The 25,566-nt window shown below is 33.4% G+C and overlaps 1 protein-coding gene across 4 annotated transcripts in view; it reads right to left on the bottom strand.

The window, feature by feature from the left end:
- MXI1 (MAX interactor 1, dimerization protein) overlaps positions 1–25,566 on the bottom strand; it is a 73,864-nt gene that overhangs the window by 12,350 nt on the left and 35,948 nt on the right. For 3 of the 4 annotated variants that reach the window (XM_081267085.1, XM_081267088.1, XM_081267087.1), the window contains exon 3: positions 19,086–19,115. The exons of the other annotated variant lie outside the window; for it this stretch is intronic. In XM_081267085.1, the coding sequence (XP_081123211.1) occupies positions 19,086–19,115 (30 nt within the window). The remainder of the gene's footprint in view (positions 1–19,085; positions 19,116–25,566) is intronic. 4 annotated transcript variants of the gene reach the window in all.

Below are 25,566 nucleotides of genomic sequence, written 5' to 3'. Positions count from 1 at the left end.
ACATCTCCTCTTATCTGTTTATAAGGATTTGATTCTTAAAAAACAAAAACAAACTTGATCATTCATTCAACATATTTTTTCTTGGGTCACACAAGAACTTTCTGTATTCCAAGTTTCAAAGTATGGGAAATAGGACTACATCACTGGAGAAAACAGTGGCAATTTGTTCTAAATACAAAATAGCTTATTTTCCTTTGGCAAATCTCCAGGGGATTTGGGTGGAGGGAAAGGATACTCCTCTCTGGAGAGATCAGGCTCTGAACCTGGACAACTGTCAAAACTTGCTTGGGTGGAAGGGAATTTTTTTTAAAATTATTTATCTTTCACATCACTCTGGAAACAGATTAAAGATTTCTGCCTTATTAACAGTTTTCTACTCTTTGGCCTTTTGTTGGTGTTCATCTCTATTCTGGCAGCACCCATTAGCTGATTTAATGGTACCAAAGGGCTGAGAAGTATTGCTGTCCAAAAGAAAAAGCATTCTCTCACAGGGACTGGGAAGGCAATCTGCAATCACAACAGTAGCTACTTGTTAATTTTCTATTTGAAACGCAGTGATGTCAATAGTATTGTACCCTGCCAGCCACCGTGGGGTAAAGTACATTTTGAAACCAAAACAAACTTCCTACGTGCTGGCAAGTCAGAAGTGAGAAAACGGTTGATAACCATGGTGTAAGACACTGCCTTAGTTTTATATATAAAAAGCACACAAGAATTGCATCTATTTTTTTTTTTGTACAGAAGTTTAATTCTCTCACAGCACCATTCCTACCCAGAGCTCAGTGTAATTGTTTTATTATATCAAATTATCCTCTGGGACGACAGAGAAACATGAAGAAATATTGTCAGGGATCTCTAATAAAACAGAGATCCTTATATAGCATGAACACCACACTTGAAGAATGCTTTGTAATGTAACTGTTCATTTAAAAGCATAAAATGAAAATAACAAAAATGCCTTTAAAAATGGCCCTACTAATTAGATGTGATTAGTAGAATCATTTTAAGGCTGTGTTTCACTTAGGAGGAAAGATATGTTTTATTAACACTATGACTTAAGAAGTAATTTATCCCTAGAAGGTAAATATTCACAACTTGTATGGAATGCAAGTGACCTAAAATGGAGCACTACATGATTAAAAGTGGTAAATAACAAAGCTTACTATTGGCAGATGGCAAATGGTTTGACATTGCTGGACATCTGCCAATTTAGTCAAGTCGGACAAGAATTATTTTTAAGGTCCCATTTTTGGCACAATTTTCCTAAAATTAAAAAAAAAAGATTTTTTTCATTTGTTGATAGGGAAGGATATAAAAGTTGGGGCAAGAAAAGGATACAAGAGAGCAATTGTTGGCCCATGTGTTTGTTTTGTTTAATAACCCTGAAGCATATCAGTCATTTGGAACCTCTAGAAAAATAAAATTCACAGAATTTAAAATATGCCATAGTTCTGGCAATGACAGACAATTGACATTTTGATGTATGTTTTTATTTCTAAATTACTTAATTGTTCTGAGTTTTTGATTTCATTATACTATATCACATTTTTTTTCTGACCCAACTAAAAAGAAGTTTTTGAATTATTTTTGGAGGCAACCTAGCGTAACACAATTCTCCTGAGCATGCTTTCCTTTGATAAGGCAGAAATTTCTTTAGCTTTATATTAGGGCACTGACAGACGAGCACTCTTCCGCAGGTAGACTGTGAACATGCCTTAAGCAATACTTTATAAAACCCTTCTGAGAAGGAAAAGGTGTTCAATGGATTAACAACATTACAATAATCTCCTAAAAGGTTTTACCAAGTAAAAGACAGGGTTCAAGTTGTGATTGGGTGGTAACACTACACTTTGTGACTTAATTCTATTCATATTTGTCTAAATCTTAGATTGACTCTCCTCTGGAAAAGCCCAGAAAAAGATTAATTGAGAGAGGAATCTGAGCTCTAGTATTTATATAATAAATATAAGTATTGAGCCTCAGCTCAATACTTCACAAGTAATACTGTACTTCATTCTTTGCTTTTTAATTTATAAACAATAACTGTATACTGATTCTTTCAATAGCTCAGAACAATCCAGAAAAATTATATAGTTCCATGAAATTGGGAAACAGAAAGAGTCAGGCTGAGAGAACATGCTCCATTTTTGTTACCACTGCCAGTCAAAATTCTGGCTGTTCATCACAAAACTACAGTTTGTGTGGCTCTCTTGCCTAAACACATTTCAACGTAAGAATATAAGAACTATTTCTCTAACTAAAGAAGCCAGTAAAGTTTAGAGATTACATTTCCAAAATATAGCTACATTTCCTTTCAGATACTGCAGGATAAAAGTCCTGAAACATTTTTCAGGATCAGCAACATTTCTCATCTCACAGAACAAAAGATATATGAAGGGTCCTTTGAAATGGTGAAAATTAAGACTTAACATTTATTCAGTATTTTCTTCCAAGAATATCAACATTTCTCAAACACTGCAAGTCAGCAAAACCAAGCTTCCTCTTCATGTGACCCAATACATAAAGCAGTAAGTTCTAACTACTTTCAAGAGAGCTCTAAGAGCTCAGAATCACCAAGTTGCTCTTTAAGAAAGCCTTCTCCATTTACAAAAATAGCAGTCTTGTAAAGTCGTTCGGCTCTGTCTAAATTGTGTTATGTTTACAAATGTTTTAACTGCAAAGATGGAATTTCTAATTGAAAAAGAACCTTATTTAGAAGAGACTGAATTTTTTTTTTTTTAACAGCTCTGCCAAACACAAGCTGTTCTGTAAAGGAATAATTGTGAATCAAGCTGGAATAAAAAGTGGATAAAAACTAAAAATAAAATAAAGACATCACAATCCTAAAGAAAAAATGCCACAATTGGTCATACCAATGACCCAAATGCCAGAGTTGTGTCTGTCAGTGACACCACAGTAAAACTTCCCTCAAAAGTAGCCCTATATATTAACATACCTACAGCATCTTTTAGTAAAGCCTAACAGCACTATCAAAAAATTGATCTAAACTTGGTTTGATTTTTTCACTTACATTTAGGAAAATAAGTTCCTGTATAGTTACCACACCTTGTATTTAGTACTACTGTTTGGTTTTTTCCTAATCTGAAAATTTTCTTCAAGTTTCAAAGGAGATATATGCCCTATTTTTAGTCATTAAGACTTTGAAATCTAAGTGTGCTCTTCCTTAACTTCTAGATTTTTCCCTTATTCCAATTTAGTCATTGCATTCTCAGATTAGAAAGCTCATATCTTTTTATATTTAACTTTAGGTTATTTTAATGACTGGAAATTCAAGCATGTATGTATGTATGTATTGTGGTATGGAGATTGATCCTAGGGATGCTTTACAACTGAACCACATCTCCAGCTCTATTTTTATTTTAAGGGTCTCATTAAGTTATCAAGGCTGGCCTCAAACTTGCCATCCTTCTGACTCAGTCTACCAAGTTGCTGCAATTTTAGATATGCCCCACCTATGCCTGGTTGAGTAGATTTTGTGATCGCAGAAAATCTCATGTCAACCTCAGTTTTTAGGCAAGGGTAAAAGAGACAGGTTTGGGGTTAAAAATTTTAAATGCACAGGGTTTCCCATACAGGCATCTTGAGATTTTTCTATTAAAACAACAATCTGAGAAGCGCACTCAAATAAAATGTAATTGACATGACCCTTGATCAATGTGGGTTTGAACTAAAAATTTAGATGCAGATTTTTTTTGGAGATGTTTGATAATTTTTAAAAACTTCCAGATGAACCATATAGCCTAGAAAAAAAAAAAAACTAATGTGTTACCTAATTAATTTGCTGAATTTTTTTTTTAAAGAGAGAGTGAGAGAGGAGAGAGAGAGAGAGAGAGAGAATTTTTAATATTTATTTTTTAGTTCTCGGTGGACACAACATCTTTGTTGGTATGTGGTGCTGAGGATCGAACCCGGGCCGCACGCATGCCAGGCGAGCGCGCTACCGCTTGAGCCACATCCCCAGCCCCAATTTGCTGAATTTTTATGTTTGTATAAAGTACCAGTTGAAAAGTAAACAGTTATTTTTAAAAGTTAGGTATGTCATAAAAGCATAAAGCATATATAGGTAAGAGTTTATCATTTACCCACAAAATATTCATAAATCTATCATAAGAAGTTAAAATTTATAAAAATTTATGCGCACAGACCACAGGTGGCAGCATTCACAAATGAGGGAAATGGAAACAATGGAAAAATGCAGCATTAAACTGCAACTGAACAAAATCAACTGCAGTACATACTGTACTACTGTAATAATTTTATAGCCACCTCCTGTTGCTATTTCAGTGAGCTCAAGTGTTGCCAGTATCTGCCTCAGACACCATGTGACATTAATCATCTCCCCATGAGCAGTTCATCTCTTCAGTAAATTTTATATGGCAGTAAAAAGTGTTATCTTGCAGTTCTTGAGTATTTTTCTCCATATATAATATATATTGAGTACAAAATATGATTAACAGAATGTTTATGTTATCAGTAAGGCTTCTGGTCAAAGCAGACTGTAAGTTGTTAAGTCTGTAGGGAGTCAAAAGTTACATGCTGGTTTTTTTAAAAATATTTTTTATTTTAGGTGGACACAATATATTTTATTTGTATGTGGTACTAACCGTCAAACCCAGTGCCTCCTCACACATGCCAGGCAAGTGCTCTACCACTGAGCCACAACCCCAGCCCCTATACTGGTTTTTTTTTTTTTTCACTACACAGGAAGTTGGAACTCTCGTGTTGTCCAAAGGTCAACTATACATTATCTCAAAAGTTACTAGGCTCTTCATCATATAGGACTTCCTACAATAAAATTAACAATAATACTCCAAAACAAGGCTGGGGTTGTGGCTCAGAGGTAGAATGTTCACCTAGCATGTGTGAGGCACTGGGTTTGGTCCTTAGCACCACTATAAAAATAAAGATATTATGTCCATCTATAACTGAAAAATAAATATATATAAAAATAATACTCCAAAACAAAATAACAGAATCTAAGAGATTCTGCAGGTCTAAGGAAATGGGATTTCAGTTTCCTTATATACCCAAAATCAACTGCAGTACATCCTTATATACCCACAGCTATAACATTTATCCACACAAGTTGAAGTTTTTGGTTGTTTTCACTAGACACTTAGATCTTTACCAACACTGCCCCCACAAAGAAAGGGAGAACCACAGTAGACACCCCTCTTCACAAGGAAAACACAGTCATTAAAAATGACAATTTTTTGCTGTCATTAGACATATATAATAGAAAAGCAACTATAAGAGAATAAAAAGGCTATATCACTTTCTCCAAAGGGATTCCCAGGCCCATATTTATCCTATTCATGTAGAAGCACTTTTACCCCAGAATAATCAGACCTAAAGATTTAAGACAGAGATCCAGATATAGCATTCTCTTCCTAAACGGCCTTTCACAAACCAACATATTGAAAACATGATGAGACCAGTTATGGCAAACTACTAAGACAGAACCACGCCAGCTAGCTTCAGTCCATGGTAAACCCCTGCTATGTTTACCTCAACTCCCATCTGAGACATATACACTTAGCACTTAATTATATTGTGGTGATGTTGTTTTGTTTTGTTTTACAGAACTAGACAATAAACTCAGGGACACTCTACCAGTGAGTGAGCTATACTCCAAGGCTTTGTAAATTTTTATTATTCTGGGACAGGGTCTTTCTTAAATAGCCAAGGCTGGCCTCAAACTTGCCATCCTTCTGCCTCAGTCTTCCCAGTAGCTGGGATTACAGGCATGCACTGCTGTGCCTGGCTAATCATATACTTCTCAAAGGGGCTTTATAATATTATACTTTGTATTTTACCTAGACTATAAATCCTCAAGGGCAGGGCTCAGCACTTCTACTTGTTTTATCCTATCTCTAGTACCTAGTGCACAGTCAATGCCTAATAGGTGCTTGTCAGTTGATCTGTAAGTGCCTTTAGGAGTCCTTTGTCAGTGCCAGGAACTAAGCCACTTCAAATGAATTCCCATTTTCACCAAAGATTTCAAATCAGAAAACATGATCTTAATGGTTAATGGTATGTAGGACTGTTAAGACATAGTCTCATATGTATTTGACAACCACCCATTATTAGTCATACTAGACTGAGTGTTCAAAGGAAGTTCAAAACAAACTCTAAATTATCTCACCTAAAAGTGCAAAGGATAGGAAAGAAGAAAGTTTGCAAGAAAGGCCAAGTTGTATTTTACTGGGTATAGTAAAAATGTTGCTAAAAGATGAATAATCTTAACTACTGCTTATTCCTAACCACTATTGGACCTGTAATACTATCCTAAAAGTACTCAAATTTCCATTTTAAAAAAAGGTTGAGAAACTTCTAATTAACCTTCACTTGACAAAAAAGACAGGTTTACTTTGCAAAGAGAAAGTATCAAACTCAAATATGTTTGTGATAATGGCTCAAACTAAAAATCCTAGACAAAAATAGAATACAGTTCTTTATACTATTTCCAAAAAAAGTTTCTCCTTTAGAAAAATTCCATTTAGAAAAAAATTTATTTTAATATTGAATCACTAACCAGTGCTAACCCTCAAGCTCTTGCCTAAAAAACCATTTTTTATATTACTAAACTAAGCATTGTTGACTGCAATTTTTTAAAAAGGAATTTTATTATCTTACTATGGTAAATTCTAAGGCCAACTGAAATTCAGAAAGTAACAGGCAAATGCCTATTCATCATGAGTAAATTAACCTACATAAATTCAAATGAAAATTAAAAATGTATGAGTTAAAAAATAGTGAAAAATCAACCACAAATATCTTTCCTTCCAAGCATAGCGGATCAGAATGTGCTAAACAAACATTTTTAATTTCTAATAACATGCTCAACAGAGCAAGAACAAAATTTTAACATACCATATTTGAAATTCACTAAAATAGTTTCAGATCACTTCTTATTTAATATACTCCTATCTTTACCTTAATTATTTCAAAGCTTTCAAATGAGCCAAATTCATAATCACTTTTTTACAAAGAGAAGAATCTCTGTAAAGATATAAAGATGTGTACATGTATGTATATATCATATACTCATACATGAGCACACATGTATTAATTGTGGTAACATAAGAATGACTCAAGAGGGCTGGGGATGTGGCTCAAGCGGTAGCGCGCTCGCCTGGCATGCGTGCGGCCCGGGTTCGATCCTCAGCACCACATACCAACAAAGATGTTGTGTCCGCCGAGAACTAAAAAATAAATATTAAAAATTCTCTCTCTCTCCTCTCTCACTCTCTCTTTAAAAAAAAAAAAAAAAAGAATGACTCAAGATAACACCTGTAAGCACCAACTGGCTGTTTCAATAACAGTCTCCACTGTTGGCAGTATTTGCGGAAATTCATGGAATCCTATTATGTTTTCCTAAAGCAATTAATTCTAAAGGAAGAGAGACATTAGCTTTCAAAAAAAAGTTGTCTTTCCAAACCCCCCCTCCAAACCTCCACCCCAAAGAATACTGTTCCAGCTAGTCATGGAAACTTCCATGAAAGACTCTATTTGTTTAAATAATTTTACAGGCTTTTAACAAGTCAAATTAAACTTATGAGGAGGGCTTGGGTTGTAGCTCAGTGGTAGAGTGCTTGCCTCTCATGTGTGGTACCCTGGGTTCAATCCTTAGCACCACATAAAAATAAAGATATTGTATCCATCTACAACTAGAAAAAAGAATTTTTTAAAAAAACTTATGAGAATAAAAGTTACCCACACAAAGAAAAAGCCAGAAGCAAAACAGATTGATATAACTACAGATGAAAATCACTGAAAAGAGTCTATATCCTAAATCAGCTGAAACTCATATGTTAATATTAAGATAAAACACTATGTAGACAGAACAAGTTGACACCATTTCAAGGACAAGATACCTATATAAATTTGAGACATGTTGAGAAAATGTTTTCATAATAATCAAAAAAGATTTGTAGCAGCTTCTATGCTAATTATAGTAAGACTCTTAAGACTCAATTGAGGTTCTCCATCTGCTGTACCAATTCAAAAACTGAAAGACATGTACCCTCATCCATAAAACCATCACACTCAGGAGGCATTTTCCCATGGTACAACAATCTTATCAGAAGTCCCATTATAAAGCACAATCACTAAGTATCTCCTAAGTGGGTCATATTACCTAGAATATACTATAGGGACAAACTGTTCTCTTTGAAGCAGGAGTAGAGAACAAAACTATTATCCTTGGAAAGGGAAGATGTTTTGAGGGTAGCAGATAGATATCTCTCTGTGTATCTTCCTAAAATATTTTCAATCTTCAAGTGGGAGATTTCTCACACAAACACACAAAACACAATTATTTATTTGATTTGGCATTTAAACTAAATAATCTTAATAACAAAAGGTGGACAGCCTGCTAAAGAAACATTCATTATAAATTGTTGTTTAAAAATACAAAGAAAACCAAGATGTTTATGTCCTCATGGAATGCATACAATTTAGAAAAAACATACATGATCTACAAAGAGGGAAATCTATAATATAAAGTGGTGTGGATTAAATTCATGTAAGTGACAAAAATAATGAATCCCATGAATTTAGAGAGACAACTTTGGATAATCAGACTTTGTGAAAAGTATGTATCTTAGCTATGCCTCAAAGGTAGTGTGAAAGCTAATCTGTGAATCAGAAAACCTAGGCTCTCATTCTGACTCTGTCATCAACCAGCTTGGTGGAATTGTTGAGCAAATATACAGAGGGACTTTAAATTTTGAGGACTAGACAAGGTGATGATTTTTTTTTTTTTTTTTTTTTTGGTGGTGGTGGTGCTGCTGCTGGAGATTGAACCCAGAGCTTCACACACACAAGGCAAGCACTCAACCACTGGCTATATCCCCAATATAAGACTAAATGATTTTCTAACATCCCGTGCAACTTTATGATCTATGGAAGTGTATGGATAGATTTACATTTATTACCTTTTAAGAAAATTTTTTATTTTTTTTTAATTCACAAGTAAGTCGCTCTTAGGAGCTACAAAGACTCTAACAATAAAATCAACATGATAACATGCCCTGGAATCTCACTTCCTTCAGCTACAAGTATATCATTTTGACAAGTATCTTTTATGACATATATCTTTCACGTGTGTGTGTGCGTGTGTGTGTGTGTGTGTGTGTGTGTGAATAAGATTATACTGGAAATATTAAGTTGCAATTTGCTTTTTTATATAATGTATCTTGGAAATCTCTCCACATATATAAATATAGGTCTACATCATTGTTTTTACCTGTTGCAAAGTACAGATGTATCATCATTTACTTAGCCATTTCTCTAATGACAGCTATTTCTCTAATGACTTGGGGTTGTTATAAACAATTTTGGGTTTTTTGTTGTTTCGGGTTTTTTGGTTTTTTTGTTTTTTTGTTTTTTTTTGGTTGTGGGGGTTGAACTCAGATCACTGAGCCACATCCACCAGCCCTATTTTGTATTTTATTTAGAGACAGGGTCTCACTGAGTTGTTTAGCACCTTGCTTTTGAAATAAAAAAGTGAGTTATGGCCAATAATGTTTACAGACTAATTTGAAAAATTCCCTTAGAAGTCAGTGGTAATGTTTTGTAAAAGTGACACAATCCTTAATATTCATTACCATTTAAATCTCATTTATGTTTGTATATGTTGAGTATATATACTTGTGTATACGTGTGAGTGTGTGTGTGTGTATATATATACACACACACACATATACATATATCTCCACGTATAAAATAGATTCAGCTTTCAGAAATGTGTTTATAGTATATATGCACACACAAATATATGCTTCTAAGGAAAATTTAAGTTTTATAATAAATATTTACAACTTATCAAAGTACTTAATTATAAAATAAAACCTTATCATCATACCTACAGAACCACAAGTACCAAATTTTAAATGAAATACAGTGAGTTTTAAGCTAATTTTTCCAGCAACTCTTTCACTATGTGTGTGGGGACAGGGTTTGTTTGTTTGTTTGTTTATAACACACACGGGTGTGTGTGTATATATATATACACACACACACACAGACATATTTATATATTTTAATATATAAATACATATGCATATGTATATATACATAAGAGATATATTCATATCAAGGAAAATGCTTCAGAATATCAGAATAAATAGATATCAGAAAAAACAAGTTTCTGTTAATACCTATTATTTACTGCACTTAAAAATGCATATAACTGGGACTGGGGTTGTGGCTCAGTGGCAGAGTGCTCGCCTAGTACATTCAAGGCCCTGGGTTCAATCCTCAGCACCGCATAAAAATAAATAAATAAAATAAAGATATTGTGTGCAACTAAAAACTAAATATTCAAAAAAATGCACATAACTACAAAGATTTTCATGTTGAAAAGGATTTCAGAGATCATCTAGGTTTCCTTTTTTGATGTTGTTTGTTTTTTTGAGATAGGTTCTCATGTTGCCTAGACTGGTCTTAAACTCCTAAACCAAGTGATCCTCCACCTCAACCTCATGAGTAGCTGAGACTATTAGATGTGTACCATCATACCCAGCTGGTCTCCTCCTTGTACAGCCAAGAAAAACAAGATGCTCCAAAGCCAAGTAACTTACACAAAATCTATAGCCTATTAGTGGGAGAAATGAAAGGAAAAATGGAATCTTTTGAATTCTGGTACAATTCTCTCACCAATTCATTACATATCTCAAAGAAGCCATCTGTGTAGGATTCCAGGTATCCTTTTTCACCATTTGGCTGCTATATATTATAAGTATTAAAAACTACTTCTTCATTGGCTTTTCCCAAAATAAAAACAAAACAAGGAAGTCATCTGCTACTGAAGTAAGTTCCAACTTTTCCTGATTATAGAAAAAGCAAGGAATATGTCATGCTTGTTCCAATGCTGAATTAATTATTTTTCAAATTGTCTTCAAGAACTGGTTAGTAAGTAATCATATTCAGAAATTATATTCTCATTACTGAATCCTTATTTATACCTGTGGTTTTTCACTAGCTAGTAACACTCATGAGAATTTCAATTGACATTATGCACTAGAGTAAGTAGAAAAAAATAAAAGTACAAAAAATAATTACCCTCTCCCCACAACAGCTAAAATATATTTTAAAATATCTGAATCTCTTCATTTTTTAAAGAAAACTGAAGGCTAGTAAAAAGATTTCTGACTGATATACCTCTTGGCATAACTTGCCTACAATTTTATCTAAATAGAAATTTCTTTAAATGAAGATACTAGTTTATGAAAAAATATTTGAATTCTGGTTTATTAAACTTTCAATATTTATCAGGACTATTTACACTGCATTAATTCCTTTACCATATGCAGTGAAAGAATTCAGTAAAATAGTGTACTGACTTACAAGTCTAGTAGAATTCTGAGTAATTATTATAAGCACAATTACTAATGATATAATCAATTTTATAGATCTAAAAAATTTCTCAAAGATGCAAATAAAGTAAATTTTAGTATACTGCATCACCTAAAATATCCAAGGAAAATGAAATAAAATTTTCCCCTTTTTTAACTACAATAGTTTGAAAAATGCATTCTTAAAAAAAGGTACAGCTACACTGAGGTAGACCTCTACAGTCACCTGCTATGATATTTGCCATGTCAATTATTCAGGGTCTGACTTAATTACATGTTTACTTCTAGAAATAATTTTAGAATTCAAATTTTAATTTATAAAACTTCTGGATTTTTTTTAAGAGCCAGTAAGCTTATCTCTTTCCATACATGAGTTGTAGGACTATATAAACTTTGGGAATTGGACAGATGTAATACTGAGAACACTTTTTTCTAGAAAGCAATTGTTGTCTTTGAGTCAGCCTGTCACCTTACAGTATATGTAGCTAGGTTGGGGAACAGAAAGCATAGTCTTAATGAGCTATTTCTGACAAAGGTCCATACAGAAACTGTCAATCTATCTGGACACAACTGCAATGACTTAATTTGCACAGACTGTATTTTAGATGTTAATTTTGTCCTGGAACACTTCCTCTATTAACCCTAAATTTTATCTCCAAAACTCACCCATTACTTCATCTGTATCTCATATAACATTCAATTCTAACTCTAACAGGTGCTTATCTTTGAACTTGGACAGCTATTTTTAGTTGTCCACAGTTTTCAGCAGTCTTACTCATATAAAATGTTTAAAACATGCATTTACTTATTTATAAAATACATCAATTATATGTCTCTGACAAATAAATGATGGTGCTATTCTTCATACTATTTGATAATGTTAACTTACTTTATTTTTTTTTATTTTTTATTTTTTGGCAGTACTGGAGATTGAACCCCAGGGATGTTCACCACTGTACTACACTCCAAGACCTTTTTATTTTTTCTTTTGAAACAGAGTCTTACTAAGTTTCCCAAACTGGCCTTAAACTTGCCATCTGTCTGTCTCAGCCTCTTAAGTAGCTGGGCCATATGTGACACCGCACCTGGCTTAAGAATTTTCCATACATAAGATTATGATATCTACATATATAAATGGTTTTTCTTCTTTTCCAATCAAGATGGCTAACTACCTTGGATAGGACTTCTAGGACAATGCTAAGTGTAAGTCGTGAGGGTAAATATCCTTATCTTATTCCTGATCTTATGGGAAAAGCATTCAGTAGTTTACCATTATATATCTTATTAGTTGATACAGACATCAGATGATATACTAAGAAACCAATGCCCAATGATTTATTCATGTTTTGTTAAAAAATAAGGCAGACTAAACTCCATCAAAATATCCATGTTTAATGGGAGCACAGTAGAGTCTAGGAAAAAATATGGCATTCATTATCACATCCAAACAATTGTGATAAACATAAAACATCAAAACTTCTAATATACATGAAAGTTAAAATTATTTATGGAATTCTAGTCTTCAAATACATATAAAATGTTTTCCTTGTGGGTTGAGGTTGTGGCTCAATGGTAGAGCACTTGCCTAGCATGTGTAAGACATTGGATTCGATTCTCAGCACCACATATAAATAAATGGATAAAATAAACGTTTGTCAACATCTAGAAAAATATTTTTAAAAAATATTTTCCTTGAAAAAATGTTTACCAATTTCAAATCATGAAATGAAAAAGGAATAAGTCTCTTACAACTGAAACATAAACTCCAGTAAATTGTTCTCCTTTATAAAAATTACATGTCCTTGTCTTAGTGCAATATATGATGCCCCAAATGAACTAAAGAGTCAATAAGCCTCTAAAAAAATGTACAGATTTTCTTCTTACAAGCAGGACGAAATCCTGCATGGCAAAAATCCTTTAAGATCTTCCCACTTATTGAGTTCTCTCCTATAATTTATTTACATTTTAGGAGTTCATTAAATTTCTATTCCCTACTAAAATTATTTTTGTCTGCTGAGCTCTCATGAGTACGTGTATATACACACACACACACACACACACACACACACACACCACTTTTCACTTAGTCATAGTTTAATAACTTGTTGATTTTATTTATTTTCTACTTTTTGTGGTACTTGGGGTTGAACCCAGGACTTCACACAATACTAGGCAAGCACTCTACCATTAAGCATACCCCTAACCCTTGTAGATTTTAAAATCTATTCAATATCACCTATCATTCTTTCACTCAGTGAATATTTACTCAATGACTACTATGTGCTAAGGGTAAATAATACAAAGTTCCTACCTTCTCGAAACGTATATTTTAGCAAAAGAAGTCAAATAACACAAATGAATAAATAAGTAATCCAGGCATATATAAATGTTATGGTAACATAAAAGGCAATGTAATAGAGAGTAACTGGCAGGCAAATGTTCTCTAAGATGACTTAAGAACTAAATAATGATGAACTAGAGCAAGGGCTTTATAAGCAGAGGAAACACCAGGTACAAAAGCCCTAAGATGGAAATAAGCTTGGTATGTTTGAGGAAAAATTAAAAAAGCAATATCAGGTGCACCACAGGAAACAAGTGAGAGTGCTAGGACTTTGTAGGCCATAGATTTTATCTAGTTGCAATAGGAAGCCAGGGAAGAATTGTAAAGAGAGAAATGACTATCTGATAGATCCTCTAAGAAGATCAGACTTGCTATTATGTGAAGAATGAAATGTTAGGGAGAAATGAACAATAACAGTTAACAAAATATAATATTATTCCTTTACAGTGTTTCTTACTTCTCTCTCTGTTCCCACTTCTAATAATGGATTAATTCAAAAGCATCCAAGCTATTCTTCCATAGCTAGACAATACCTTTTTTTTAATGCTTTAATCATGCCTTTCTGCGACAAAAGTCTCAAATCACTTACCACTGCCAACAAAATAAAATCCAAATTCTCTGACACTCACTCAATAATATTCCACAATCTAATCCCAAACCACCTTTCCATCTTTGTCTTCCACTCTACTATTCCATTCAACATGGTTGACTCAGTCTTTCCTGAACACAACTTACAATGCCAACTTCCTCTATGCACACTGACCCTTTTCCTTATTCTTTTCCTATATTCAAATTCTCTCTCTTCCCATGGCTCAACATTCATTATTCTTAGTTATCCAAAGCAGTAGTTTTTTAATTGATCCATAAGATATCATGATCCAGTTTACATAAGTTTCACAATTCTACATTTAACTTTACTTCATGCAATCCATTTTGGCATTTTCTATTGTTTTCAATTTCTTTTTCAACATAAATGGTCACACAGAACACTAATGATTTTCAGTTTTCCATTATTAGTGCACCTAGACATTAACTGGACACTTAAGTAGATCATAGTACTGAAAGATGAAACCCGTAAATACCAAACTATAATAGCCTTAACTGTAAGGATATAACAGGGTCACTATTTACACTTCATTTTATTTATCATCATGCCAGCAGACTATTTATTAATCATCACTGTAAAGAAAGACTGATATTAAACATAGTTATCATAATTCATGATCAGACAAGATCATGATTTAGGAGTGCTTTACATTCACATCACCTTGTTTCAAACTGTAACTATCAAAGTCAAAATGGTCAATTTCAATGATACTGTAACCAACGCTTCCTGCCTTCCAACCTCATAGAATTACATAATAGCTTTGTAAAATGTGGGGATATAGTAACTCCGTAAGTGCTAGTTTTCCTCTTTCCTTAAGGGGTATGTGAAAGTCCATATGTATGGAGGATACCTAATACCATTTTGTAAGACATTGATCTCTTTTATTACAAATAGTCATTTCTCTGCCTAGGAAGGAATTATTAATTCTGTGTCCTCATTTGGCCCTTCCAGTTTTGCCAAAGTTTAATAAGGGTAAGCCTTTTGTTTTGATGGAATGACAGCTATTAAAGTTGACTGGCCTCTCCTGCAGTCAGCACTAAGGTTCTTTTTTTTTTTTTAATATTTATTTATTTATTTTTAGTTTTCGGTGGACACAACATCTTTGTTTGTATGTGGTGCTGAGGATCGAACCCAGGCCGCACGCATGTCAGGCGAGCACGCTACCGCTTGAGCCACATCCCCAGCCCAGCACTAAGGTTCTTGACCATTAAAGTCCTGTTTAAAGTTGTTGACTCTGTTAAAAAACATCATCAGTAATTTGAATTAAGAAAACGAAAAAGCAATGAAGCGACCTAAAATCTGTACTGAATCCTTCTTCTCTGGCAAAGGACCCAATTCATAAGCAAAATAAATTCTTAGTTCTTCAGTCTCAAAGAGTTTACCATGAGATAATTCATATAGGTTCCTGAGGAATACAGAATATTTAAAGGTATTCTGTTTTCTCTCCATTTTCACCTTCTTGGACTGTTATGACCTGTTGTAGGTCTAGGGGACCAGGGATGGCATACAGGTAACAAATGCTCCTGAACCATCTAGACCAAGTTCAACACAATCCACATGGTTTTAGGCAGAAATCAGCCCCCAGGACAAAATCAAGAAAGAATGCAAACTTCCATATTCAATCTAAATTACCCAAAGGTCCTTGATATGCTGTAGGTATCTGGTATAATACTCTGGGTATTCCAGACCCCAAATCTCCACCATTAGGCTTCCCTCTGTAATCTGGGAGTATGAACCTCAACATTTGTTAGCTATTATTTCAAGGACAGAACACAGGCTTTTAACAATCTTACAACTTTATTTAAGAGAGCCATCTGGAATTACTCTGCCAATCACTAACATTTGCCCAACACTGCATTTGCCCAAGTAAAAAAACAGACTCAGAGATTTATATCTAAGATTTTAGAACCAAGCTTAAAAGGAAAAAAAGCATTTTCTTAAATGAAGATTTATATGCATATGTGTGTATATGAATACATATAATACATATATTTATAGTGGCCAAATTTCAAGAATATGAATTATTTGAATTTCAAGAATATGAATTATAAAAATGCCTTTTGGGAATAAAGACAAAATTAAATTTACCATTTTGATGGTGAGATACTTTCTTCACATAAGATCATGCTTAAAGGCAAAGGACAGGTAAAGCCAAAATTCTATTTATCTCAAAGGATGCCAAAGCTGGATTAACGTTTTTCTATAACACATCAAATAAAAAACCATGCCTTATAAAAAGGACTATTAAATAAAACTAGGTGGGGGCCTAAAAATTTAATAACAATATAGGGGGGCTGGGGTTGTGGCTCAGTGGCAGAGCGCTTGCCTAGCATGTGTGAGGCACTGGGTTCGATTCTCAGTACCACATACAAATAAATAAAATAAAAAATTTCATCAACAATTAATAAAAATAGTTTTTAAAAAGCTGATGTTTTAAAAATATATATATAGGCTTAAATTTTTAAAAATATTTCTGTGCTGCTTTCCTGGTAAACACCTCCCCAGCCTTAAATCTCCCTGTGTCCTGTTAAGTCACAAGCTGGTAAATTTTCAAAAGTGGGAAGGGTTATTAAATCTGGTTTTGTTTTGGCACTGACCCTGTGACACATGCTACTAAATTAAGATTTTATTTATAGTGATAAAAAAACTTTGAAAAACGTATCTTCAAAAGGTTAATCCTGTATCACCTTTCAGCAAAGGCTTAGAGAAGAAAGGGAGGGAAGAAGACAAAAAATTAAAAAAAAAAAAAAGGAAGATGAAGAAGAGAGCAAGAGGAAGAAATAATTTGAGAAATAAAGAAATGAAAAAAATGTGTACTAGCCCTTCCAGATTAACAAAGAATGTATGTCTATTAGCCCTTTTAGGGCTAGCAGAAGAGAATGAGAGAATCATACCGTAAGTATTATAGCTTAGTAAACTAATCAGAAAGTCTCACACTAAGTAAATAAAACCAGAACAAAAGACCTTCACTGGAGATGTCATACAGCCCAGGTAATACAGAGATGCATGTTGTACATGTGTCACAATCAGACACTAGATTAAACAACTTATAGGGTATATCTAAGTAAATACTATGAGTGATACACATGTCATTTTCTCTGAGGTTTTCTAAGTTATCAGTAAGTCAAAAATGATATCCAGAATGCCTGAAACAAAATTTGCTCAAAAGATTTTAAAACCTCCATTCCAAAGAGTTACTTAAAAAAAAAAAAAAAAAAAAAAAATCTCTTTCAAATGTTAAAACAAGTTTTGCCAGGTTTCCAATGGGGGTTTATCAAGGGCCACATCCAGATGGACGACAGAATTATAAAAGTCAAATATTTATTAGTATTTAATCCTTGTAGCCCAAAATATGCTCTACCCTTCTATTTAAAGTTCAATGTTAGAGTTTAGTTTTAGAATCCTCAGAGAGATCATTTCTTGATCTTTTCATGGTCTTTCCTGCCATGTTTTAATCATCCATATCTTTAATATACTAGAAATGTAATTCAGAAAATAGATTTAAAAAAAAAAAAAAAAAGGAAGATCTCCTGCTGAACTGCATTGTCACTAACAAAATGTCTTTTACCAGAACCCTGAACTTTGAGTTCCAATTTTATCCCTCATTCAATATTAACGCCATTGTGTACTGTATATCCAAATCTCAGGCACTGAGAATACAAAAGTGAACAAAACAGAATCCTTGCCTTTGAGGCTGGCCTTAAAGTTGGGATCCTCCCCCCTCAGTCGCTCAAGTAGCTCAGATTATAAATGCGCACTGCCAGGCCAGCTCCAAAACACAAATACCATCATACGTATGACAACTCATTTTAAAATGAATAAATGCTACATATTGCAAGAGAGAACTTTTCAGTATAGCTGACAAAACTCTTCAACATCTGGCCTGGTTTACCCTATACTATAATCTTTCATATTCATACTAAACCTCTTGCAGTTTCCTTAGTATTCATTGCTCACCCATCAACCTCTGCAGTCTTTCAAGACTCTATACAAAAGGGAATCAAGTGATCTTCCAAAATAATCTTTCTGCACCCTCAACCACCCTCTGCCTCCCATCACATACTTATTATGTTACACAGTATTTTAATTACTTCTTCTCTAACAAAGATTGAGTTCCTTGAGGACAGAAACTATGTTAAACATTCTTATATTTCCTATGTAAAGCTTGCTGCTTGCTTACAATGATGTATATAGTTCATGCTTGATAAATTTGTTGAAAGCATGAATAAATGAACAAACTGCAAATAAAGAATTAATGCACTCCAATTTTTCATATTTATTACCTATTCCAGAAACCTAATCCTTTAGCAAGACCATATTTAAGCCATGAGCCTATCATGATTTTTTTAATATTTTTTTAGTTGTCAATGGACCTTTATTTCACTTATTTATATGTAGTGCTGAGAATCGAACCCTGTGCCTCACACATGCTAAGCAAGTGCTCTACCACTAAACCGAAACCCCAGCTGCCTATCATGATTAACCTGTTCTGAAAGGCAGAAATAAAAGAAAGCTACCCCATGAACTCAAAATTCAAATGAGCTTAAAATGTGTTTATTTCTTCTAGTTTAGGTAGCAAAAGCTTACTTTTTTAGTCATTTATTGAAAAAAAAACATACATATCAGAATCATGACAGGCTTTACATTTTAAAAAATAAAATTACAGTTATATATGTACTGTTACATTATCTTCACAGGTAAAATTATGAGTTTTCTTTTTAAATATAAGTAAGAACTACACCCATTGCTGACTCACCGGTTCTTTTCCAGCTCATTATGTGTGGATCTAAAAGGAAAAAAAACAAAAAAAGAACATTAGCCACACTTGTTAATAAAGCTATAGAAAGGGGAGTTAGTTTAGTTACTGCTATGCCATGACCCTATAATTTAACAATGCAACATATGGTTACACTTCTACAATGTCATGCATCAAAAGGCAAAGTCTACATTTATTAGAACTTTTCTTTCAGACAGTGTTTTCAGTTAACAGTGTTAAATATTCTGAAATTGAAATTTGTTATTCTAATAAAATTAAAACTAGCACATGCCTTCCTGCCTATAACTAGAGCATCCTGTATTTTGCTGAATACATTATATCAGAAATTTTTATTAAAATATTTAATTCAGAATTAAAATGAGCTTAAAAAATGTGTTTACTACTTCTAGTTTAGATAAGAATACCATTTTTATCTGAAAATACCATTTTTATTTAGAAAGAAAAAATGTGCATAGTCCTCCTCTATCTCCATCTATCTACTACTAAAAGAAGAAAAAAAAAAAGTTTTCCCTAACATAGAAACAAAACAAGCTTGCCTTACTGCTAGGTGACACAAGCAAATTAAGCCTTTCTGACTTTTATGTGAAACAAATGAGAAAAGATGCACAAGAAAAATATAAAACATAAGGAAAAGATACACATAATAAAATCAAGAAACAAGCTTAAAGACAGGAAAGATGTGACTCAAAATGCTAGCAATGGTTATTTTCTTTTGCTGACCTTTTTTCATTTGCCTTTCAGTATTTGTTAGGATACTTACCATCTACTGAGCAAGCATAGTACTTGTTAAGGCAACATGATAGCAGTTAATACATGTTATCTCACTTTATTCCTAAAACAACCTTTGTTTTATAATCACTAATACTGACTCAGAGACATCAAGAAACAAACTCCTGAGGCTGGGGCTGGGGCTGTAGCTCAGTGGCAGAGCGCTTGCCTGGCACATGTGAGGCACTGGGGTTGATCCTCAGCATCACATAAAATAAACAAAATAAAGACATGCTGTCCCTCTACAACTACAAACAAACAAACTCCCATCTCAATAGTATTAGCAGCAATAAATTAAGCCCAGATCTCTCTTACTTCAAATCCCCAAGTTCTTAACCACCTGATAAAAAGCAATTCTGAATAAAGATTAAGGGCATACTCAAAGGCCAGACTGCCTGAGTTCAAATACTGTGTGGCTTTGGTAAAATTCCTTCATTTTTCTGTGCTGTTTTCTCATCTATGAAATAAGAAAAAAGACAATATAATTAACCTTCCATATCTATGGGTTGCACATCTGTGGATTCAGATTGAAAATATTTGGAGGAAAAAATGCATTTACACTGAACACATACAAAAGTTTTTGTCATCATTCACTAAAATATAGTATAGCAACTATTTACATAGCTTTAAATCATATTAGGTATTATAAGTAATCTAGATATAAATAATACAGGAAGATGTGACTAGGTTACAAGCAAATATACATTTTATATAAAGGACTTGAGCACCCACAGATTTTGTTTATCTTTGGGAGTTCCTGGAATCAATTCCCCACAGATACTGAGGAACAGCTGGAATTGCCTCATAGGATTGTTACAAGAACTAACAAATTTATACTAAATAGCAATATATAATAAACTATATAAAGTTTGCTACTATTAGGATTATGTTACACTAACCTAGTTCCCTTGAATGACACTATATTACTTTTATGATAATTTAGCATTAACAAGAATTTTATAAAGGAGAATTTAAGTTTCTATCACTAGACCTAAAACTTTAATCATTTTATACATTCTGGTAAATGTCAAATGACTTCAGAATATTTTACATAACATTACTTTAATCTGACTTATTATTCCAATGGATATTTAATAAAAACAGCAGGATTTCCAAAACTTAAAATAAATGTTTTTGCAAGCCTCATAATTTGTGAAAATTTTACCTACTGTTTTAGTTTAAGAGCTGAAAGACTTGAGTTACTCTCTCCTGTCTACCTTTTGCTTTCTTAGCAGTTTCATAAAGTACAGTGAAATGGGATGAAAAAGATTCATTTTAAGGAGTTTATCTTAATAAACATATCATTTTTTCAAAAAATGAAAAAAAAGAATCTTAGGATGTTTTAAAACTTCAGCCATATTAATAGCAAATATGAATAAATCAGATGGAAGAAACTATAAAAACATAGTCAAAACTTGTAGAATTTAATAAAATTCAATACTCAACAATTACAATGAAACCCCATCTTAACCGTATTATGTTTTTTAATTTATTTTCTATTTGAATGAAATGTTAAAGCAGAAAGATAGAAGAGAAAAATGGCATATTTTAAAGAGCTTTAAAACTAAACATTACTTCAAAATATGAATGGGTTTATTGATAACAAGATTTCCAGCCTCGTAAGTTTCGGTTTAATGGCCTTTCTCTAAGAAGAAAACTAAGAACAAGTAAAACAAAAACAAAAAACAATCCACATATAAAACACTGGAAGTAATAAATTAAAACATAGTCAGAGAAAAATAGATTCTAGTTTAGCATAAACTTTTTCTAAACAATCTGGAAATCTCCCTGGTAGCCATAAATACAAAAGACAATATACTCAATGATAACTAGTTGCTGAATAACAATATTATATTGAGCCTATTACAAAAACAAGCACCAAAGGAACATAATCTGACCCACTGATATGAACAAAATTAAAACATCAGGTCTTTCTACCTCTCTCAAACAGATTTTTTACTATTTGGCTTCTTCAAAAAAGAAAGAAAGCAAGCTAAATGTGAACTTTTCCACCAAACCAACTAATGTATGCCATCTTTAGTTATTCTATCAGGAAAAAAAGTTTTCCAAATAACAAGAAGCAAAAATTATCATAAATATACTAATCATTACCATATTAATTTTTTAAAAAATAGCATCAGTATTCACTATTATTTTGATGAGCTTTTGCCTATAATATCAAGTCAACAAATAATAAGTACCTTGTTCAAAACTGATTTAGGGGCTCTCTAGTTCATAAATTAAGACATGGATAAGAATAATTAAAACTCAAGGCAACATAAAAATATGAAGAAAGGTACAAAGTATTGTAAGAATTCCAAAGAGGCAGAGTTTACTTCCAAATGGGGCTTTAGAGAAAATTTAGAAAAAGATGGCATTTCAGCTGGGGCTTAAACAATAGGTACGTTTGCTATTAGCAAAGTCTGGAACCAGCTAAGGAGATACCATTCCAAGTAGAAGGGACAAGATAAGCAAAAAAGCAAAGTTGTACAGTCCAAACAAAGCAAAACCAGGAAACAATGTACAGGGATCATAAAGACCAATGATGTAGAGAAAAAAAGTTCTGAGAATTCTCATTCACACTAGTTATGTAAAATTTGGGATAAATTATTTAATGCCCCTGATTCAGTTTCTTCATTTGTAAAACTGGAATATTACCATATCCCTTGGCAGGGTTACTGTGAGACCTAGAAAAATAAATAAATAAAGCATCTAGCACAGAGTAAGTATTCAATAAGTACTAGTTACTACTCATATTATTTTGAACAAGACTAAATATATTCTTCTCAAAACATGTGAAGTATGTTATGAGACAACAATTTGACAGGTATTCAATAAACTTGGAATTAGCCTGAAAACAAACAAGCAAACAATCATAATAACAAAGAGAAAAGGTAGGTGACTAAAAGACACCTGATCATTTAACCAGTTATGAGGCCAGTAAAAGGTTTAAGAATATAACAAAGAGAAAGAAGAAAATAACAGTCCAAACAGTGCTGGCAATAAATTAGTAACTGAACACACTAGCACACTGAGAAACGATCCCTTTACTTCTCTGAGCCTACGTGTCCAACCAGGTCCTTCCAATAATATCACTAAAATACTCAAAAGTGATCAATTTCCTGTAAGATTCAGATGTTCTGAATAATCCATTTTGTATCAGCCCACTTTTTTTCTCCAAATAAAATGCACCTCTGAGAAAAAACACTAAGGAACTGAATGACTTCCTTTTAGACATCCTTTTTTTTTTTTTTTTTTTTTTTTTTTTTTTTAGTTGTAGATGGATAGCATGCCTTTATTTTGTTTCATTTTTATATGGTGCTAAGGATCGAACCCAGTGCCTCACACATGCTAGGCAAGTGCTCTGCCACTGAGCTATAGCCCCAGCTCCAACATCCTTACTCTTAATGCTTAACAACTTCCAAGAGTAGAAAGAAAGACATTTCTATAATTTTATCATGAAGTACAGGTAATCTTTTTTTTTTTACAAATAACATCCTTTTGAGAGAGACATCCTAATGCCTTTCCTATTTAAATGAGAGCCATTATCTCAACCAAGTCTGAGTTTTCATTGACTACAACATGCCTCTAATACATAAACTTTTAATTCTTTATGGTGTAGTTTGGTGGGAATCAATAAAACAATAAATAGAATTCAAACTGCACAAAACGGCACAATTTGGCTCAAGAATAGTGCTGCCATGGAAGGAAAATAAAAGCCCCCATTCCCAGAATACTCTACTAGACTTGTTGAATTAATGAGCCAACCCCCAATTCATTAACATTTTTGTTTCACTTACTTTCTAAACCTAAAGTACCTAACAGATGCTGCCTTCTACACAATGAAAAGAACACATTCTATGAAGCTAGATAAGTAGCTTCTAACTGATAACCTTAAAGGGGTGGAGTGGGGGGAATTTATCCATCCATACCCCAAGGCAAGAAAAACAAAATTTCAGCTAGAGTAAAGCAGGGGTATCTCTAAAGTTTATATCCAAAGGGGGTTACACCTGGAATTAGCCTGGAAACAAACAAGCAAAGAATCATAAGGTCAAAGCTAGAGATGCTACTAAACATCCCATGATGCACAAAACATTATCTTGCCCAAAATGTCAATAGTGTGGAAGCTGAGAAACACTGAAACAGAGAAAAGGAAAGAATGAAACAGAAAGTGGGAAAGAAAAGTGAATATCAATAAACATTAAAGATGATTTTCTTTAAATCAAAAAATTGATAAATAACTTCTAAGACTAATGAAAAGAGAGACAAAAATTACAATTCAAAAAGAAACAGCATGGGCTGGGGCTGGAGCTGGGGCTCAGCGGTAGCACATTTGTGTGGCATGAGTGAGGCACTGGGTTAGATTCTTAGCATCACATATAAATAGATTAAATAAAGGTCTACCAACAACTAAAAAAATATTTAAAAACAAAACAAAACAGGAAACAGTACCAGAAAACAAAAGTGTGCATCAGTACAACTCCAACGTACAATAAAAGGATAAGGGCTGGGGATGTGGCTCAAGCGGTAGCGCGCTCGCCTGGCATGCATGCGGCCCGGGTTCGATCCTCAGCACCACATACCAACAAAGATGTTGTGTCCGCCGAGAACTGAAAAATAAATATTAAAAATTCTCTCTCTCTCTCCCCTCTCTCACTCTCTCTTTAAAAAAAAATAAATAAATAAATAAAAGGATAAGAGGGCTGAGATTATAGTTCAGTAGAAGAGTGCATGCTAAAGGCCCTAGGCTTGATTTGGAAAAAAAAAAAAAAAAAAGGAAAGGAAAGAAAGCCATGGTGGCTCATACCTGTAATCCCAGCTACTCAGGAGGCTGAGGCAGGAGGATCATAAATTTAAGGCTAGCTTAGGCAACTAACTTAGTGAGTCCCTGTCTCAAAATGAAAAATAAGAAGGGCTGGGGTATAGCTCAGTGACAGAACACCCCTAGGTTCAATCCCTAGTAAAAGCACGTACGCACACATACACACACACACACACACTCCGAATATTATGAACAACTTTATGCCAGTCGGTTTTTCCATATAACTAGACAACAAGTTTTGTAAAAGAAATTATCAAACTTAACTCTTAACTCTAGAATAGAAACACTAAATAAACCTGAATCAAAGAAATTGAATTAATAATAAAAACGTTCCCACAAAAAAAAATCCAGGATCATAGTCTTCACTAGAAAATTTTAGGAATTAAAAAAAAAAAAAAAACCTACATAAAATCTTTTGTTAAAAAACACCAAAAAACAAAAACAAGGGGAAAAGGGAATACTTCCCAATTAATTTTTATGAGGCCAGTATTAGCTTGATACTAGCCACCCAGAATTAGCCTGATACCAAAACCTGGCAAAGAAATTAGAAGTCAATGTGGGATATAAGGCCTGCAATTACAGCTATTCAGAAGGCTGAGGTGGGAGAAACACAAGCTCCAGTCCAGCTAGGACAACTTAGCAAGACCCTGTCTCAAAAAAAAATAAAAGGACTGGGGATGTGGCTCAGAGGTAAAGCACTTGCTTAGCATGTCCAAGTCCCTAGGTTCAATCCCCAGTACCTAAGAGAAAAGAAATTACATGGAAAACAAACAAAAAGCAAACAACCATATCCTTCATGAATATAAACACAAAAATCATTTTTTTGTTGTTGTTTTTTTTTCAGTGCTAGAGATTGAACCCAGTCTCATG

The sequence above is a fragment of the Spermophilus citellus genome, assembly GCF_964194105.1.
Source record: "Spermophilus citellus genome assembly, chromosome: 15".
Classification (NCBI taxonomy): domain Eukaryota; kingdom Metazoa; phylum Chordata; class Mammalia; order Rodentia; family Sciuridae; genus Spermophilus; species Spermophilus citellus.
Note: the sequence above shows the minus strand (reverse complement) of the source record. Positions and strands in the feature narration are given on the sequence as shown.